The sequence below is a fragment of the Numida meleagris genome, chromosome 5, assembly GCF_002078875.1.
Source record: "Numida meleagris isolate 19003 breed g44 Domestic line chromosome 5, NumMel1.0, whole genome shotgun sequence".
In the NCBI taxonomy this organism is placed as follows: Eukaryota; Metazoa; Chordata; class Aves; order Galliformes; family Numididae; genus Numida; species Numida meleagris.
The window spans coordinates 60,913,660-60,934,938 of NC_034413.1; the positions used below are offsets into that span (position 1 = coordinate 60,913,660).

General features: G+C 43.0%; 1 protein-coding gene across 5 annotated transcripts in view; it reads right to left on the minus strand.

Annotated features, from left to right (window-relative positions):
- Positions 1-21,279, minus strand: part of SEMA5B (semaphorin 5B) — a 254,626-nt gene that overhangs the window by 33,499 nt on the left and 199,848 nt on the right. For all 5 annotated transcript variants that reach the window (XM_021398000.1, XM_021397999.1, XM_021398002.1 and 2 more), the window contains exons 14-15: positions 7,959-8,076; positions 2,153-2,334 (exon numbers count right to left, since the gene is read on the minus strand). In XM_021398000.1, coding sequence (XP_021253675.1) covers positions 2,153-2,334; positions 7,959-8,076 — 300 coding nt within the window. The remainder of the gene's footprint in view (positions 1-2,152; positions 2,335-7,958; positions 8,077-21,279) is intronic.

Consider the following 21,279-nt stretch of genomic DNA (forward strand, 5'->3'; position numbering starts at 1 on the left):
CACATACTCACATAGAAGCTGACATTTTCATCTTTAAAATCTCCTGATTATTAAAGCTTGCCTTGGTCTGATTTGGCAGGACTACTAAACCTCAGAGCCTCACCATGGCAAGAGAGGAGGAACTGCATCTTGTTTTCTGTGCTGCAGGTTTCATTTCATTTGGAGCCGGTGGCAATGCTCTGTCTTACAGAACTGCCTCATCTTGACACTTCGCTGCCTTAAGTCAAAAACACCTTCTTTTTCCCCTAAGAAAAAACCTTTCTAAAAAGTCTAGTCAGAAAGCAACTCAGGTGCTCCCTGGTTCTTGAAAGCTAAGCTTGAAAACAGATGTTAATTTTCAAAGCATTTGCTGGGCTAATAACACTGCTGGCAAGAAATATTTTCTGGCATAGCACCAATCAGGGCAGAGGATGAAAGTTAAAACCCATGTTGCCCTTCACACTTTTTGTATTTGTTATCAATTCTTGCCAGTTCTTGGCAGCTTTATTTCAGAACCCTGATAGATATTTCTCCCCTCCTCCTCTTGCTCTTGTATCCCTCTCCCTTCTTCCCTTCACCTCTCCCACCCCAAACAAGGTCATAGAACAAGAAATTCACTTACATAAAAGTGCTACTCTTCCAAGTTATTCTTCCATGTTTTAAATGACCTACTACCTCCCTAGTCCTTAACTCAAAACAAAGATTATATGTTAAAACATGAAAAGACAAAATCAAATGGAAGGTTGCTGCTATTGTGGCAAAAAAAAGGAAAGTAATCTTGCCTAAAAATTCCTCAGAAAAACAATTCTCAGTATCTATTTGGGTTTGCGGGTTTTTAACAGAAATAAAGACGCTTTCCATTTTCAGATTTCCAGCATTCTAATAGAACTCATCTTTAGCCATCCTGCTTCCTCCTTGCAAAAAGAAATCTCAATGCCATATGAAGTCAATTAAAGGAAATTTGAAGGCTGAGGCGGATGTAGGATGACCAGATGTCCTTATTTTTCAAACCATGCTGTTTTCCTGTGCCTTAAGATTGAATAATCTATTTTTCATCCCCTTCTCAGAAGCTGTTCCTGCCTCTTTTGCCATCAGAGCACTGCTGAGAAACCCATCCCTCTGGCGTAATTTGCCTTTGCCAGTGACATGAACAGCCAGCCCTGTGAAGGCTCTGCTCAGCCCACGGTGGCAGCACAGAGGTGGGAATGACTACACATCTTTTAGGCAGCACAGCCCACAACTGGAAGGAGAGATGCCAAATCAAACATGAGTATTGCTGAATTTTTGGTGCCAAGACCAGCACTTATCTCAAGGGAGGAGCCAAGAGACAGCTGTCCTTAATGGAATCAACATTTATAAGGAAGATAAAGTAGATAAAAAACTGAACTGACCCAATATTTACCAAAATATTGGCTGGTACCACCCTACTTAAGTAGTATTTACCCCATTGTGTCATCTTTCCTTGAGTCATGACATGATGTAATCCAAGGGTGATGGGGTAGCATGGACACAAACACGGCAGTTGTGTCTAGGCACCCCACCAGAGGACACTTAGCTTTCATACTGCTGAAGTATGAGCTCCAGATTTCCCTAAGAAGGTGGCATGGGCGTAAGCCAAGCTGCATGTTATTTATGTGCCGTGCCCAGTGAGTGTGCCCCCCAGGTGCCTCCCGCTGCCAGGATGGCATGCTGCAGGCAGCACACAGGATGTGAGTAGCACAGGCAAACCTTACTTACAGCCATGTTAGGTCCTGTCTCTTCAAGCACTGCTCTGCAGGAGCTCTGCTTTTTGCAACACAACCTCAGAATTCAGACTTCACAAAATAATGACTGAGAGCTTACTGCTGTTTTTTAGCTTATTACTGTTCAGTTGGATAACATCTACCTCTGCCTTACTCATCTCCTGATGAATCACTACTTACGTACACTTGAGGGAAACTGAGGCTCAGTATAGGCAAGGTTAACGTTAACATTTATTGGGGTGCCCATATTCCAAGGTCCCTTTGAGACACATAAAAGTGCCAGGCTCCCTTTGCTCTGATCTCAAGCTGGGCCTCATATACATCGTTTTGGCTGCGATACATCATGGTCACAGAAACACGAGGAAAGAGATAAGCTGTGAACAGGCACAACTATTGCTTCCTTCCAAAAATGCAGAGAGACGCTGACATGCCTTGAACAATTTGCAACCTCGATCCTGGCCCCTTCACAGCTGCGACCTCCACAGCGAGGACGAGGACTGTCACACGAACGTGACCTACACATACAGGAGCCTGTGCTGTCCCCATCCGAATGCTCACACAGTTGCCATGGGGACCAAGGCCCCAGTCTTCCATTTGTTGTCAGGTTTTTCACCTAGTTTTAGGAAAAAAAGGAAAAAAAAAGGTCATTACTAGCAAGTTTACATTTCTGGAGATGGTCCCACAATAGAAATGCCAAACAACGCTGCTGGGGGAATTAAGATGTAGCTTAGATAGGAGCTGTCTGTGCCTGTGAATAGGATTCAAAACAGAAGGTTGTTTTCAGGCTATGCAGCACCAATGTTTACCTCCAAATTCCATCCTGCATACCTAACGTGTGCGTGCAGGCACCCAACCAGCCCTGCCACGCAGCGCCCGCCTGCAGGCCGCAAAGCCACCTGCTTGTGGGCCCCATGCAGCACAGCTTCAGCCTCCTGAGCAATGCATGGCCAGTGCCTGCTGTCCCATTCTGCGATGCTTCTGCCTTTGCAGTGCTTGGGGCTGTTGGTATAATCACATTTACAGGCTCAGACTGAGGCCTCCCTGACTTTGGCCCTGTCCAAACACACTGTAAGAACGGCCTTACACATCATGGTGGCAACCGCAGGGGTACACAGCCCCTCTCTCCCTGTCCTACAGGCACTGACCGCAGGATGCAACATCACAGATCGCTTAGGTGAAGCAAGTGGTTCTTTCAGAATAGTAAACATTCCCCTGGTTTCCCTGCAGCCTCAGTGCACAACAGGGAGCAAAAGAGATTTGGACACAACAAGCAGTTGAGTTCTTACAATCATGACACTCTATGACTCCAGGGAATCTGACCCAACATCTGCAGCTTGATAGTGACACCTGTGCTGCTCCTTGAGGAGCTGAAAACCACAGAATCATAGAATCATTAAGGTGGGAAAGACCACTACAATCATCTAGTCCAACCATCCACCCATTACCACCATACCACTAAATCGTGTTGTTCAGTGTCACAGTTAACCTCTTCTTAAAAACCTCCACAGACGGTGACTCCACCACCTCCCTGGACAACCTGTTTCAATCCCCAACTAGCCCTTCTGAGAAGAAATTTTTCCTAATACCCAGCCTGAGCCGCCCCCCCCCCCCCAGCACAGTTTAAAGCCATTCCCTCTTGTCCTATTGCTGCTGCCTGGGAGAAAAGGCTGATCTCCACCTCGCTACAGTCTCCCTTCTTTCTCCTCCATCTCTTTCTACTCTGTGACTGGTTTTCTCCTTGCTAGTGCAGCATCATGATGTACCCTCTCCTAGCAGCTCCTTCCATCCTCCCTATCCCAAATCTCAAAGCACAGGGACCTGCAGGTGGTACTGTGGGCTGGTGGGATGCTCAGCAGCTTTGGTAAACCCACTGGCAAAGGCAGCACTGGCTTTGGCCTCAGTGTTGCATACAAAGAGGAGTGAAGAAGAGGCTGGGGCCCTGGCACACAGCCCTGGCCCCAAATCTGAGCCAGCTACCACTGCCAACCCCACTGTGCCATGTACGGTGGAGCTCTGCAAGCAGCAGAATCAGTCCCCTGGGATTCCCTGTGGGGAAATCATTTCTCCAAACCAAGGCATGGGGAGACTGTGAACCTACTTGGGGTCCACAAGTGAGACAACTGTGGGCACAGGGCAAGGCATTCAAACACTCATCCTCTTAAACGCACTGGGCTTCTGCAAGCCTGGCACAACGTTAAACACTCACAATGCACCTGTGGTGGGCTGCCATCTTCTCCTCTTGCTCATCTGCAGCAGCATCAAAAATACACAGCAGTGACGCAGAAGTAATACAGATCTGTTACTGTGCTTTTCGGGCAGCATTTGAGGGGTATCAAGCATCTGTTGCAAACCTCTGTTTGCAGTAGATTGTCATGTTGTTGTAAAAATTTGCTCTGGGCCGCAGGTTACAAGGCAAGACGCCCAGCGAAAAGAACACTGAGTTTTGCTGTTGCTTTTTGAATTTGTTTTAAACATGTGTGCAGTCAAGAATCCATACAGTTGGGTTGCTAAAAGTCAGGGAGAAAAAAATCAAAAGAACTACTTCAAGGTATTTAATACTAGATTTTTATCTCCTTTTTCCTCCTGCCTTACAAAAGTCATAATCCAAGTACTGGATCATTTCTATTCATTTTTGAGCCAGAAAGCCTTGCTGATTCCAGCAGGGAGCTCTGTTCAGAAATCAGTGGTATGATATGGTCCGTGGCTTCAATTAAAAAAAAACACCAAAAAACTGACAAATAATTATTGGCTCATCAGTGATACTGGGAAGTAACCCAAAAATTAAACAAATAAGCAGCCATAGTTGAAATGTTGAGATTTATAAACATGTCACGTTGTGAGTGTGGGAAGGCTCTTTTTACTTATGAAATTACATATGGATTATTATTCCATCTTTAAATTCATAAAAATATCTTCAAAAGAGCAAACTTGGGAAGTAGGATAAAAACTCATGGGCACTGATCTTTTTTAGGAGTATCTTCACAAGGCAAATCCTTTGTAGCCAACAGTGTCCATCAACAGAGAGGACATCTTTAAAACATTTGTGATCAAATGGCCATCTCTTATTTGACAATACTTCTAATTTCAGAGTTCTCACATTTAGTAAACTGACATTCTCCTACCAAAGGCATCACCATTTCCAACCAAGGGTTGATGGTTGGACTAGATGATCTCAGTGGTCTTTCCCAACCTTAATGATTGTATAAGTCTATGATTTCATTTCCCATTTATGGGTTCAAGTGCAGGATATAAAAATTCAAACTACCACTCCTACCTCTTGCTGCCAGGATATTTTCAGTGTTTATTCTGATATTACAGATAAGGCTAGAAGCATTCCTTGTGCTTTTAATATATCTGTACCTTCTCTTAGGATTCAGATGTCACCTGCTTATAGCTTTATCAAGCTTTGATTATTTCAGCTGGAATTTTCCATTTTGGCTATCTGATAGATGGTGAAAGTTCTTGCGAAGTTTCAGTCAAAATATTTCAATCATTTCTAAAACCAGATCTAGGTGAAAATAATGTCCTCCATAAATAGCAGCATTTTCCTTGAAACAACTGAGTGTTCAGAGCAAGAAACTGAACTTTTTTCAATGGAAAACTTTTTCACAATTTTCATAAAAAGTCACTCAGATCTGTCTGGAGTATAAAGTCCTTGGGAAGCGGGGAGGAGAATTCTCAGTTTTCAGAAACTCATTATAGATTTTCATTTTGGCACTTGATGTCCCCTGGGTGTGGGCTAGAGGAGGGTAATTCTGGGCACTGCAGCTGAGTTGCTGCACAAAAATTGAGAGGAAGGTACAAGTCTGGTAGTCACCCCAAAAAGAAGCTGGGGGATAGATGAGCAAGAAAATGGTGTAGGATGTTTGACATTGCAACGTCAGCAATGAACTTATAGCACGTTCTGGGTGCTACCTGTTAGTAATATATGTTAAACATTGCACAACATACTATGATAAAAAACTGCATGATTAACCCCATAGCTAAGATCTCTTATTAGATCTAGTTATTGGGAATCTGAGGTAGTGCTGTACAAAGATGTGCAGAACAGCTCTGAACAAGCATGCTTGCTTAAGAGCAACAGTCAAGTCATGATAGGCAGTTAGTTGACTCACAGAGGCCTGGTCATTCTAGGATATGATTTAATAATATGCCAGATTTGGATTTAAAAGTTCCTGTGTACCACACTGTTAGCTGTGCCAGGACATCTGTTTGCGGGCAAGGCTGCAGAAGAACTCCCTGACAGGATCTGGGTTAGGAAAAGTTTATTTGGGAGGGGTGCTTTTAATCTACACCCTGTCATACTAGAGTGTGATCTCACATACAGCTGTACCAGCACAGCTAAGTGCCTGGTGCTCATCCCAGACAAGTAGGGTGAGAAACAACAGGACTTCTTTAGATGGTAACTCATCAAACTGAAGTCCCAGTGACATCTGATCCTGTGTTGCTGCATTCCCCTTCCTTTCCAGTGGTGATCTGCACATGTTGCCCTAGACTCTTGCATCTGTTGACCATGATCTTTTTTGTGCACTGAACATGAAAAACATACTTGGACATAGCTGATGGAGGTGCTTAGATAAGCCACTCCATTCCATGCCAGAGGTGAATTCATTCCAGCAAAGGGCAGAGGAGGAAGAAAAAGAAAACAACTGCATGTGAATTTCAAAGGGCTTGGCAGCCTATCAGTGGAAGAGCACAGAGCTCATGCATGCAGCAGAATGAGAGCACCTAAATAGAAAATAATCTACGAGGGAGATGCTAAAACAAATGTAAAACTAACACCCCAAGAACAGCCAAAGCTGAATATTCTGTGCTGGATTCTTATGACCTTGAAACAAAGATCTGGAGTAGCCTGTTCCCTAGTGTGCACCACAGCAGACATGTTCAAACTAGAGGATTAACACCTCACACACCTATCAACAGACACAGGCATTAAGCAGGACGAGATAACAGCATGGGCAATCAAGAAGCACTGCATCCCAGTTCAACACAGGAGGGTTATAAACACACAAGCCTCTGAATCCAGCAGTGAAAAACTTAAGCCTGCCAAGCTGAGGATGGATTGAAGTAATGACTAATATTTCCTGGGAAAATATCTGAGAAGTAAGGAAGATAAGGGGAATAAACATCGCAGTAGCTCCAGACATAAATAGCATACTGAAGATATAACCCATCAGCCCCCTTTCTGTCTACTGGACTTAGAAGTATTAACATACTAATTGACGTTAGATAATAAAGATAGACATTAATGAGAATTTCTCCTCCCCCACACTCTTACAACTTACTAAATAAGACTAGTTTTCCTTCCCAACCACATTTGCAGGTATAGTTCAAGCAGCAGGAATTAAATTTGGCCAGATAGCTTCCGGGGATCGCAGCCAGGAACTGGATGTTGAAGACAGAAAAAAGTGAGTGTGTGGGTAGTAAGGGAGCCAGAGAGTCAACTCACACTGATTGAAGAAGTCACTTTCTTTTAACTGCTGCATCTCTTGGAGAGCAGGGCAAGGAAAGAAGACCATCTCCATGAAACACCTCATAGGTTTTGTCTTTGGTCTGCTAAATTTGAAGTTATAACTGAACTCCCTTATATTCTCTTATATAGATTCTCCCTTTCCCTTCTGTTCTTTAGTAAATACATATCTTTTTGTTCCCTCTGCAAGCCTTCCACAATTGGTGTTTCTCTGCTGCTCCCTAGGTACCTTGTCCTTAAAATTGGAAAAGACAACTAAGATCATCTAATCCAACCATCAACTCATCACTACCATGTCATCCTGTGGGCCCTGGCTCAGAGATTCAAGAGGAAAATGAACTGAATGCTGTCCCGGGACACTGATCATTACCTACTCTGACCTCCCTAACCTGCAGGGAAGCCCAAGAGAAGGTGCAGACAGTGGAGCAGCCCTGAGGCCGCTCAAGTTTCATGTACAGGTTACATGGGCCTCAGCAGGGACCCGACAGCACGACCCACCCTGTTCCACTCAATGCAAAGGTGGGAATGATGGGGGCTGAAAACTTGCTTTGGAATCCCCCTTCCAGAGCAAAAAAAATACCGCGGGTTTCTCTGTGTTCTCAACAAGCATCTGTGCAGAGATATTAGAGGAAGTATGTGCCACTGGACTCTGGATGCTTTAGTACCAGCCAGTCCCATTCAGGCTGCCACACACTCACTTGCTCTATTGCTTTTAAATATATGCAAATACTCATACATCCATACACATACAAAATATTTCCACTTACTGGGCACTCAGTAATATTTTGAGTCCATAAGCTCATGTTGGAGCTGTCCTCAATGGTGGTGCATCGCTTCTGCTTGTTATCCCAGCCACAATAGGGGTCTCTGGCTCCTAGGCATTCCCTGCATGTGCAAAGAGAAAAGATTAAAGCTGTGAGACGGTTTAGCTCTAAAGAAATGTATTTGAGTATAGAGCTTGTAAATGACAACTGTCAAGTCCATCGGGGCTCAGCAGAAGAAACAATTTTTCTAAGCGTAGGTTTACCTGCTTGGAAGGGGAGAATGGCCGAACAGAAGGGTGATAGGACACAAAGCAAATATCACTCACAGAAGCTGCAGATTAAAAATCAGTTCACTCCTTTCCAAGGCCTAGGGAAAGAAAATGACTTTACAAATTTTAGTCAAAGAACCTTGTCATTGAGATATCTTTGTGCTCCCATGTAATCACTCAGCAGGCCAAATCTCACACAAAGCAACCTCTGTGAGTATGTTTTCTGACACTATGTCCATCCAAAGGGGTTAGACAAGCAGAATTAGCCAATGGACCACTAATAAAGGCTTTCTATTAGTGCTGGCATTTGCTGACACAATGGTTTCATTTATAATCCCAACATCAAGATGTCAGTTTGGAAAAGTCACAGCAGAACATTATTTCTAAGCTTTTGGCGGCTTTGAACACTGCTGTATTCATTTTCCTCCTGAATCCATATTTACAGGCTGTGTGTGTGTTCCCAACATGTGAGCTGCTAAAGAAAAATAACCAGAGCTCCTACTGCCACTGAACAGAGAAGGTCAGTCACAGAACTAGTCCGTACCAATAAAATTCAGCTGTATTGGCTGTTCCCATTAGTTGCTTTCAAATTGCTAATTTTCATTAAGAAAAAAAAAAATAAGAATACAAGCCACATCATGCACGTGTTAGCGAAAGACAAAGAAGAGACAACTAAACCCCAAAAGATTTGCAATACCGTTTTTTTATTCCAATGATCCATTCTCTTCTATCACACAAAAGGGCTGCCAGGATCTTTCCAAAAGTCCCAAATGATTTGAAAACTGCCAATTAGGCAGCAGCAAGGGACCAAGAGTTAAAATACAGATCAAAAACGAAACAGGAGAGCGATAAAATTTATTCTAACGGTTGGTATCAGTATGATAAATGAAACATCAAAAAAAAAAAGAAAAGTGTCAAATGCAATGAGAAGTGAACTGTTCCCTCCCAGAAATCTTTGAAATCCTATTAGTCTGTAATCAGCCACAAATGAGAAAGCATGTTCCCTAAGCACAGCTGAAAATGCTCTACCAGCTTTTGCTGACTCCACAGCCATTCGCCCCAAAGCAAACCCTGGATTGTTTTGCTGTCTGGTACCCCTTCCTTTATAAATGCATATATACGACATATATATGCATATATGCACACGTATGTATTTGTGTTTTAATTATGAGTTTTCACTTTGCTCCTACATTGCAGGAAGATATTTCCTCTACTAAAGATTTCACATTCTGAGCTGTAAGGAGCAAAACTTTATCTTCCCTGATTTAGGAAGGTAGTTACAAGGACTGTCTACACCATTTTTCCTCCAGCTGCTTCAAAACACCCAAGGAAAAGGCAAAGATGATTTTGTCCCAGCCCCAGGCAACAGAACATCAAATATTTGCTTAGAAAAGACTCCATATCCTCAGTCCAAGGACACAGAAGGGACACATGATGCTTTGCTTTATTCTGGCTAGGCACCCTGATCCTGCTGTCCGGCATCCCACACTGCCCCATGCATGCAGTGGGGCTGCCTCCATCTCCAGAGCTGCCCCGGCCATCCGCAGCCCCTCACAAGGTCAGCACCAAGCCAACAACTGAGCAGCTGTACCTGCCCAGGTAACAGCACTTCAGCTGTAAGCAAGGTGGTTTAAGAGAGAAGAATAATAATCAGAGAAGCAATAGGGGAAAAAAATAAAGGGAGAAAAAAAGCCCCTGCTTTTAGTTACAGAGGCTTTGGTCATGCTTTCAGACCTGACACTGAGTACAAGCTATTGTTTCCAATGACATGAAGCCATTTTGCTGGGCACCCGGCAAGCAGAGAGAGGTCATTGTAATTCATAACAGGGAAGGCTGTTGTGAGCGTCACCCTATTATGATACACATTTTCTCTGAATTTAATTTATAGGAAAACATGTGCTGCATAAATTCAGGAAATAATCTCCATATGTTCTGAGCTGCAGCCCTCAGCCACTCTGCAGGCTGAAATATATCTCGGTTAGGCACTGACCACTTTGCTGGCACGATTCATAATATGTGTCATGCAGCTAATGTGCTGCTGCTGGCTGGGAGCAGTGAGCTGAGGGTCCCTGATGGAGCACTGGGGTGGCTCAGCCTTGCTTTGTCCCCAGCTGATGGGTACCATGGGATAGCCACAATGCCCAGCCACAGCAAAAGCCTTCTGCTGGTAGCAGGGAGCTACAGCTGCCTATGTACTCTGGTTGCTGGATGTAATGCATCCTTACTCTGCTGCTGCTGCCATCCGGGCAGGGCCTGGGCTCTGCTGGGCTGTCAAAACACACACTCTATAATTTAACAGCCATCAAAGACCAGGACTTCTTCCCATCTGACGGCAGGCCCTCAAAACCATTTGAAATCTAAAAACAAAATAGCTACGCTGTCTGCCTCCCTTCAGGATTCAGAGCCCACTCTGCTGCCTCAACTCTGGTAAGAAACCTATTATATCAGCTGACAGCGGTACACTTAGGGGTGAGGAGGAATGTTATTTACTTACACACAATTTGCTCCTTTTTTTTTTCCTTTTGTAAGCACAAAAAGCATTACAATGTGCATTACTGCAAGAGAACATTTCTGGCAAGTACTTTAAGTGAACACTTCAAAATCCACCCTAATTTATATCTTTACAATATCTTTAGAATATATGTCCCTATTTATGTCATTAAGAGATAAAACGACACCAGCAAGCACAGAGCAAAAGGCATACATATGTATGCATGCATGCACACACAGATCAAAATGCTTCAGAAATGTGTTGTCACTCTTAGCAAATCGGGCACTGTGGTGTGGAAAATGGAAAGATATCATAGCATTTCCCTATGCGCAGAACACAAAATAAATTGAAATGTTTATGTGTAAATCTCATTTCATATTATGATACTGCCGAAAAGTCTCACATGAGCCTGGGGACCCAAAGCCAAGCAAGGCACTACATCAATACTGTGAAATAAGATAGAAGGGAGTTAACATGCCATAATTAAATTCCAACGTTTCAAAGTCAACGGGACTTCGGCCATTGGCTCAGTGGGGCCAGAATTTCACGCCATATACACAGCAGTGAAAACTGCTCCCAGTGACTACTCAGTGACAGGCTAGGAATGCCTCGAGGGACTAATGACACAGTATCACTACTCATCATAATTTACACAGGTAGAGGGAACCCATTATCCCAAAAGACAACCCAAGCGTGGTGGGTTAACACTGGCTATATTAATGCTAATGACTTATGCAATGAAATCCCAAAAAGTGGGATGTCTGTGGAAGTGAGATGTTGATGATACCACATGGTTCATGCCCCCAGTTTATCTCCGGCCATCTACTGACTGTAGTGCATTCAGTGAGGACTCAGGAGAATACCTCTTGATGGATATCTAAGAGGTTGGATTTATTATGACAGGGCATTACTATCAATAGCGATTCACTTTAATTCATTGCCTTGCAGTAAATGTCTTATCTGAGGCATAATGGCATACACTAAAAATGCTCAATTGAAAAACAATTCCATTTGTGTCTCCTATTCAAGCTATTTTTTCTCCAGTTTCTTATTCTCACTTACTAAAGACATTTGCATGAAAATAAGATCTTACTCATAAGAGCTCACCTGCTGCCTGCTGTCTGGGAGCTGTAAGGCTCCCTGTTGTTGGCTATTGCAATCATTTTTACAGCAGTCATCTGGGATAACACAAAGGATTAAGACTCTACAATTGGAACAGTATCCAAAGTGCTCTGAAGTCAATGGAAACTCCTAGCTATGACTCAGAAGAGTTTTTACAGTGCCTCTGAAGCCTGGCTTGCTGAGCCTTCATTAACAGCATTCGCTGTAAAAAGGCTTCTGCTTCCAGTGTGTTGGTCCTGCCCAACACCTCCTCAGCAGAGTCACAGGCTCATGATGTGGGAAAGGAGATCATAGCACTTTTTTGCTTCCCTGTGCCCCAGGGGCTATTTGGAGACATATCTAAGGCAATGAGGCCATGTAAGTATCTCCATCCATACTCACAGTCCTTAGAAGAACAGGCAAAAGGGAAAGGGAAGGGAAGATGAACGGAATCCAAAGGCAGCTGTAGAGAACCAGGAGAACCTGAGAGGCATGGGCCTTCCATGTGTGGTTGAGGGGTTGGCCCCTCTACTGCGATCCCTGTGAACAAACCTCATCCCTCCTAAAATATGAATGGACCATAGATAAAGCAGTCAATGACCTAAAGCAGAAGTCCTCCTAGTGCCAAGGATTTCTCTGAAGGTATCTCCCTCTCTCACACCCCTGCTCAGGCCCTGTCCTGTGTCCTAACCCCACCTCTGCTCTCCACCTCCAGATGTGTGACATTGCTGCAGCAGCCCTCTTCAAGGGGGCTGGATTTGTCTAGAGAACACAATAACGATGGATCAATGAGCACACCTGCTTCCTAAAAAGAACAACGGTTCCAAGGTGTACTGCAAAGTGACAGCAGCATTCTCATATTCTTAATAACACAAGGATTTGGAGACTTTTTTTTAATGGCCTGAATGACGTCTTCTTTCAAAATCTTCATTAAAGCTTAAAAGCCTGTAGTTCTAAAGTTTCTCATTCCCACTTTAATTTGCTCTGGGTCTGGATAACTTCATCTTTTGGTTGTTTTACATTGTGAGCTAAAAAGCTTTAGTCTGTGTAATAAATGGATCATCAAATCAATAGAACCAGACCCAAGAGATTAGTCTTCAACAGACCAAAGGAAAGAAAGAATTACTGGAGCCTCTTCCCATTCTTACTACCAGACAGAAGACAGCAAATAAACCAGTTCATACCAAAAGCCAAGAAGACATCATCCAGAGCACTCACACTAAAGGACTGTGTTCTTCTCATCTTTCAGGATGTGCGTGCTCTCCAATTTTTGTTCCCTCTTTGGATTTATCTCTTTCTCACTACTTTTTGACATCTAAGAATTTCACATTGGTTTGTTCCACTCTTTGAGCAGGTATCTCTGAGAAAGCAGCACTTTGCAAGCAATGCAGGAGTATTAGCTCTTTCCGTTAGTTGATGGCATGTGGCTGTATTTGGAGACAGGCATTTCCTGACAAGGTTAGCTTACTGTCCCATTGCTATCAACATGCAGAGGGATGAACCAAACAAATAATCATATTAGCTTCCAGCCAACCAAATCATAATTACTGACAACCTCAATAGTCCGTGCAAGGGAGAGTGGACTTCTATCTTCCCTAAACCCGGATGGCATGAAAAGAAAAGAATAAGAATCAAAAGGATGTTCATGGCTTAAGAAAATAAGATTAGGAAGGAGGAAAAAGCACCAGACCTTCAAACAATCCCTCTAATTTTGATACCTTTAAAAATTCAAACTGCAGAGATGAGTTACTGATCTGTGCAAATCCATTATCTTTCCCCACTGAGGAAAGAAGCCAAGTGGAACTGAGCTGCTTTAGTGAGGCGGTGGTCAAGCAGCAGCTTCATTTCTCAGCTGGTGAATGCAACAATATTCTCTGCCAGATGCTAGTGCCCTTTGCTCAAGACGAGTAACACATATTTCATAAGCAATTATTTATGGAATGGAGCACTGCTGAGGAAGAGCTCACAGGTACCACCACTGTGAGGGCTGCAGCTGATGATCAGTTGGAGAACTAAAGTTCGGTATTTTGGCATTTGATACCGGACAAAGAGGCAGAGAAGCTGAAATGTTTGTGTGATGTGTGCACGTGTAATTTATCACCCACACATGCTTAGCATCAGTGACTGATGCTCTGCACATGATTTGTTTTGAATGCACAGATTAAAGCCATGTTGTAAAACAACCTCTAGAACTGAAGTCCATTTATAAGCCAAACACATGTAGCTTATTTGAAACTAACAATGCAAAGATAAGGGATTTTCATGGGCACTTTCTCCTCATTTTCCTTTCTACATCGGGGACCTTGACTTGCTGGTTCCACCTCCTGCCCTACCATTTTCAATATCTCTTTAATCGATTGCGGTTTATAGATTATGGCTTCATACAATTTACACGACAAACGATTCTATTTCTTACCTTCTGACATCCCATTCCATCATCTTTTAGAAACACTGACTTCTTTATTGGATAGGTGTTTATTTTTGTTTTTAAAGCCGTAAAATAAAACAACATTGCATTTATTCAAATATGAAGATTAATGCCATCCCGAGAAAAGTTCTGATTAAATCTGGATTTATGTTTACATCAATGAAGCAGGTTATTAAAAAAAATGAATAAGCATTGCTCCACAAACACTGTTAGAAACTCTTGTCGCTGCGCCAAACAAAACTGACCTCTAACAGAAAGAGAAGTACAGAGGACCACTGACTACCAGTGATAGGATCAGTCATCCACAAGAAAATTCGGTTACTATTAAAGTCCTAATGAAAGGAATAGCCAGAAGGAACTCCTGAGTGTGGGGCATGTTTGTCTGGACTGTGAAGCACAACCATTTCCTACCTCAGCAGGCTTTTGAGCCTTAAGAAAACATGCCCCCCAGGGCTGCCATATGGCAAAAGGCAGAGGGAAGCAGAAAGACAGCTTGGGCAAATCAGTGTGCTCGAGTGTTATTCCCTCTCTCTGCCCTGTGTCAGTCAGTGTCTGAAGGTGGCTGTCAGATTAAGATGTGCTCTGCTTCTGCATTTCTGCTTTATATAGTCTCTGGAAGATGCTCATGATCTAAGGATGTAAATAATGTTAAAATGGCAACTTAAGAAGGAAAACTGCGAAGACAGAAAACTTAGAAAGAAATGTATATGATGATGAAGAAACCTTAAAACAGTCTACAGTTATCACCCAGGCTGCACAAAATAATCCATATTCAAGCAGCTCTGTTGTGAAAGTTGGATTTTGTTATGCTCTGGAATTTCTGCTTAACAAGATGCAGATTCAACTAGATAGAGTGTTTGTAGATTAATGTAGGAACAGGCAAAGAAATACTAGGCCACCTACCACAACACTGAAGATCTAATATCTCTTGCCCAATGCAGACCTATTTCAGCACTGTGTAAGAGGCAAAATGATCCTGCCAATATAGTCTCCACTGTGCTTTCCATGTAGCTATAAAAACACCACCAAACAACGTCAACTGCACTTTTGAAAAAATGACAGCATCACTTAAGTAAATGGATCTTCCCGAAATTCAGCCCTACCCCTCCTCAGACTGGAGTGTCCCCATAGATCTGTAGTACTTTGGCATTCCAACACGTAAAAGACACCAGACAGAAGAACAATGACATGTTTTTCTACAATCCATACATATTTTATGCACTTAAATGTATTTATATTTCATGCTTAAAACAACAGCAAAAACAAATCTGCCCTGGGTCCAGATGCTTCCTCCTCCCCAAACAAGTAAAACTGTACACCTAATAAAAGGTTGATGAAGCATCTGTAGCAATATAGTCAATGGGTAGTAACATTTGCAATGTCTTACACTGTAAATGCAGACTGGAAGCCTGAGACGTGAGGCAAAGCAGACATGGCAGCAGTAGGGCTGGAGACATCAGGAGCCATGTCGCTGGATGTGACCACTACCTAGAATACAAATCTTATGACCTAATAGCAGCAAATTGCAAGAATTGACAGATGCAACGGATATCTGCCCTGGGGCTTGCTGGAAGCTTCAGTTATTAATCTTGTTTGTATAACAGTAGAATCAATGTCATCTTAACATTATGTATTCCGAGAAAACTACCTGCTTTCCTGTCAGTTGCCACTGTGTTGAAACTAATTTCACATAGCCCACCTAGCAGGTATCAGATGGTAATGACTTCTAGACATCACTGATCTGAGTTGGCCCCAAGCCAGCCTGCTAGAGGTAAAAGGATCCATAGCCTAAACTGCTCCTGATCCTGTGAGCACATCACATGGGCAGGATGCTTTAAAAGTAAGGAGCAAACAAAAACCCTCAGCACATTCAGCCTCTCAGATTTTTCCTCCCTCCCAGCAGCTCCAAAGCTCCCCAGAACAAATCTGCAGCCTAGTCAGGACAGTAAGAAGACAGAAGCCCTGAAATTAGCTGACTTTACCTGACAATTTCTGAAGTGACCTTCATCTGTTTTAGCAGTTGCACAGCCTCAGTCTCCATCTACCGCTAAATTTTCCTTCTGCCACAGAACCATTCACTTGGGGCCGCCTCAATAGTTCAGAGCTTAAAAGTGAGAGCCCAGAAAGTATGCAGACAGGTTAAAATGAATGTAAAGCTTGCTGGTAGTTTGTGCGTCTAATAGGAATGGGAACAACCGCAATAATTCATTTGGTTCTGAGCAGAGCCCTTTCCACTCTTTCATCCCATGCCCTCTCTGTTTCAGTAATGCAAGCACCAGCAATCTCAGCATAGACTTATTCCTCAAGCAGCCTGGTGCTGCTCTCCCTCCTGGAACCACATTGCATTTCTCTCCTCACTGCTATCTATGATTCCCGCGTACTTAAATGCCATCTACAAAGTATGCTATTTTCTTCTTCCATGCCATTAAAGATAATGTCAAATAAGATGAAACTGAAAACCAATCTCTCTGGCATCTTACTGGGAACATGCCCCTGCTCACTATATTACTTACCTTTGCCCGCCTTTTTTCCCAATTTCAGGCACATATAGCCATGTCCCTTCCTCAGGCTGTTCAAATGAAACTCTCCAACTACTCTCTGAAATTCAGACTTAGACCTGCACCATCCCCCTGAATCTTAAAGGTCCATAACCTGCAAAGAGTATGGATGTGCTTAACTTTACATATATAAGCAGCTACATTAAAGAAAATGGGAGTAATTGCCTGCTACAGCAGATGCAAATGTGTTTTCAGGATAGAGAAAATGGTATAATTTTGCACTTCTATTTAAAGAACACAAATCCATTTCATCTACCAAACTTTATTCTTTCCAAGAGCTTTAGTGATCATGGTTCTGTCTGATGTCTTCATTCTCTGTCAGTGGGAGTCTTGCTATTTACTTAAATGCAACCAGAATGCCAAAACAGATGTTCCGTGATTTATTCTGATGTATTAATGGATACAGACAAAAGATTGGGGTGAGTGCTCTCCTTTATGCCTATGAAGTCTTCCAGCGCTTTGCAGAATTATTGGTGGTACCATAATTACCCAATTTCCTTAATATTCAAGAGGCCAAATTAGCCAAAGCAGATGGAATTTGATAAATAAGCTTTGTAACAACATTTTCATAGGCTCCTACCTTTCCTTCTGCCTCTATTTTTAAAAGGACATTCAATGTGCTGGATATTTTTAAAAACTCTCAAGGAGAACATTTTCAAAATAAAATCTGGGCCAGACTTTCAACAGCCTCAGCTCAGAGGAAGGGGATGGATTTTCAAAGTCTTAGGTGAACAATGAAACATCAGCATTGCCTCAATGATCTGCAGGTGGTGGGCTCCACCAAACAACAGACTTTCTTCGTTCTCTCCCTACCGCTTTCACCATTTTCTCTCTGTGCTTCTTACCCAACAATCATTCCTTGTTTGTCCTTGGAGGAACAATCGTCACTCTGATGGAGAGGTCAGTGGATTTCCAGCCCATATTCAATTGACTCTTTCCCCCAGAGTTGGAAGTCTTTAGGTCTTCTACCAGTCTGTACTGTTCATCCAATTAAGTCCCCTTCACTTCTCAAATCCAGTAATTTTTTTAAAAGTTTGTTCTTGTAGCTCTAAATTCAAATATTTCATTCCTTTGTTACAGAGGACTTTGCATCATATAAGGAGCACAAAAAAAAAAAAAGAAGAAAATAGCAACAACAGTAACCATCAAAGCAATGCCCCAGGTGATATCTCAGACCTCTTAAAGGGTGATATAGAAATGGTACAGAGATTGTGTCTGGAATTTCAGCTCTGCACTTTGGAGAAGCGGGCACAAAAGGGAGAAAGAGGGCAAAAAGTTCTGCTTCCTTACCATGGCTGTTGACCCTTTTCTTCCCCCAAATCCCTGGAGCCACGGCAGGAATTACTCACCTATATGTACTCAGTTGTCTGATCACTGGCCCAGAGCTATTTAGAGGTGAATTCTGTTTCTCACAAGATCTCAAGTCAGCAAATAAGAGTACTTGTCAGCTGAGTCATTTCTGCTAGCTTTGCATTAAGCACCATGGCCAGAGGGGATGCGCAATAGAATTTAGGCCAAGTAAGAGGGCAAAAGCTCAGCATCACTCAATGGCAAACCCTGCAACAGGGTCAGAAAAGCAGGCAGAGTTCAAACGAGACTGTCACAGTAGCACAGAAGAGGATCTGTCTCTCTGTATAGCCTCAGAAGCAGGAGCATTTCCAGTGCCATGAGGTTGACTTGAGGTAACACTCACACAACCAGATGTGATACCCACACATGGTGAGATGCAGAGATATGGTGGTGTCAGTGATAAAGCTGCGATGCTGGCTCTCCAACTATCCATCCCCAAAGCTTGGGGGCAACTTGAGGTAAAAAAAAAAAAATCCAAGCTCATTTGAAAATTGAAGTGAGGTTACAGAGATTTCAAAGCCATGCAAAATCCAGCAGCAAGTACAGCCAAGCTACCACCCAGCAAAGCAGCCTTCAAAACACTACATGTTCAAAGGGCTTGTAGAGCTCGCTTTGGACATCTTCCTAATACTCTCCAGTGAGACTGAGAACAGCAGCACTGAAGCACAATAGGAAAACACACACACAAGCAAGGTCCCTGCAGCCAAGTCCAGCCTGTAAATTTGGGCAGCTGACATTACAGATGTCTTCCCGTTGCCCTGCTGCTTAGACTCACTGTTCTGAAAAGACAGATTGACACAGGTCAGCGGGCACACACAAAGCACTGCTCAGACACCCAGGAATATATTGGGTCAACGAACTACATCAAGACGTGGGGCTGAGCTACTGGTCACCATTAAAGAGACTAAATTGGTGCCGTGTCAATAAACAAATAGTAAAGGAGATGGCAGACATCCTATTCCCTTTCCACCTCTTCCCTTTGCTGCTGCTTTTACCTCTGCCATGTCTCTGAGCCTTGGTAACAAGCCCCAAGGTTTACAGCAGCACAGCAGCAAGGACTGCTGGAGGGGATCAATGCTAGAATCAATGTTCCCTCGATACACGATCGCCTGTTCCAGGGAGAAGGCAAGGTGAAGGCAAGAGCTCTAAGTCAGCAATCGGGAGCCTACATCAGCCCCCAGGGTGTAAAAGGCTGCAAAGTTTCCTGATAACATGAGGCAGAGCCAAAGAAAATAAACAGCGTTGTGGTATTCCTGCCTGGGAGGCACAAATTCTCCCTCACCTCAAAGCTTCCTGAGCCCCCATCAAAACGATTAGATTATGAAAACTGCTGAAACCAGAGCTTTTCAGGGAGGCCAGTCAAGAAGTCACAGCATGACAAAAAAGCAACCGGGGCTGTTGTGGGGTGGGAGCCCTTCTTCCTGTGGTGGCTGTATATTGGCATGTATTAAGTATAGACACAACAATAAGCAATAAATCACAGCCCAGGAGAAGTGCCAGGAGGAATGCACTGGAGGAAATTAAAACATCCCTCTCAATACAGTTCGGCATTGAAAGAAATACAAAGGAGACCAAGTTGAGTTATCACCTGCATTGCCAGGGTGCTAAGGGGAAAACGGTTTCCAAAATTTCCAGCTGAAAAAACTGGCAGTTGAATAACTTCCTACAGAAAAAAACTTAGTTTATAATTAATAATGATATCAAAAACAACCTTTAAAATAAATAAATAACAGTGTTCCTTGGCTTTCTTAAGCTTCCTCCTTGTTTCCCTTCTTTTTTCCAAGTGCATGCTCCCTCCACAAGACTCAGCCATCAAGCAAAGGATCCATCACAATCTCTTTAAGTACATGAACTGGCCAGCATAGGAGTTCAGCAAATTCTGACCTCCCACATTGCCAAATGCATGCAACCCACAATGCTGTCTGAAGTCTGCATTTCATGTGCTTTGCTATAGCCCAGTGACTGGCTTACATTGCCTAGAAGTATGAAGCTAGTCAGGCTGGACTAAAGTTAAACTAGCAGGGGAGGATGCTAAGGACCTTGGACCTTAGGTAGATGGTGCTCCTATCCCCCAACCACTGCTGTTCGTTTTTTTGCTGCTTGTTCCTTTTATAGACAGTTGAGCAAACCTCCACCATTTGAGCTTTAATGGAACTGTCTTACAATGTACTTATACAGGCTGAAACTGGGACACCATCTATAAATTACCGGAAAGTTGAACTCAAGATTAGGAAAAGAAAGAAAAGGAAGAACTCATTTGTCTTGAAACTGGATCATATGTATGTATACACACATAAATATTCCCCAGCTGAAATTCTCCAGGACAGGCTGGAGAAGACAGCTGGTATGTTCTACCTTTTTAAATCTCTGCTTTTAAGAGCTAAGGACGGGATGGCATTTTACAGCTGTGATTCTTTCTCTTACCAAACACTTTGGTGTCAGCCTCTCTGTATAAGCAGCTAAACCTTTACACATTAAACACTTCTGAGTCTAACTTGCAGTAATGTCCAAGTTACATTTTCTAAAGAGATAATTAAGAGGCTCAGCAAAAATAGAAAAAGCCATCATTTTTATACTGAGACAGACATGAATTTAGTACAAGCTAAAAGATAACCTCTACTTGTTGAAAATAAAATTATTGTGACATTTTCTGTATTAGATTTTTGGCAAGAGAACAAGGAGATCTTGCACCATGCTGTGAAAGAGGGAGTCCGTTTAGACGGTGCGAACAAATTCCTTCTTCTTGTCTAGCACAGAGGACATCAGTTTCAGACAGAACTCTCATCAAGAGAAGAAAAGTAGAGGCAGATGAGGAGGGGGGGGAATGTTTTTAGAGATGTAGACATACAATCAGTTGCTTTCACACTGGTTCACCTGCTAGAAAGAAGGGCTACCACTCAGACCCAAAAGCCTCCTGCACCGATTTCTAGGTGGAGAACTGCTCTGGAGCCAGGGCTGATAATTAAAAATATATATTTTTTCCTAATCCCTTTAATAGGTGCAATCAAGACACAGAATCTATCCAGGTGTAGGACGTGTCACACTTAGTTGAAATGAGCTATTGGCTTCCAAAAGCAATAACAAGGAGCCACGTAACACAGCCCTGCCTCATCAGATGTTTGAGAGG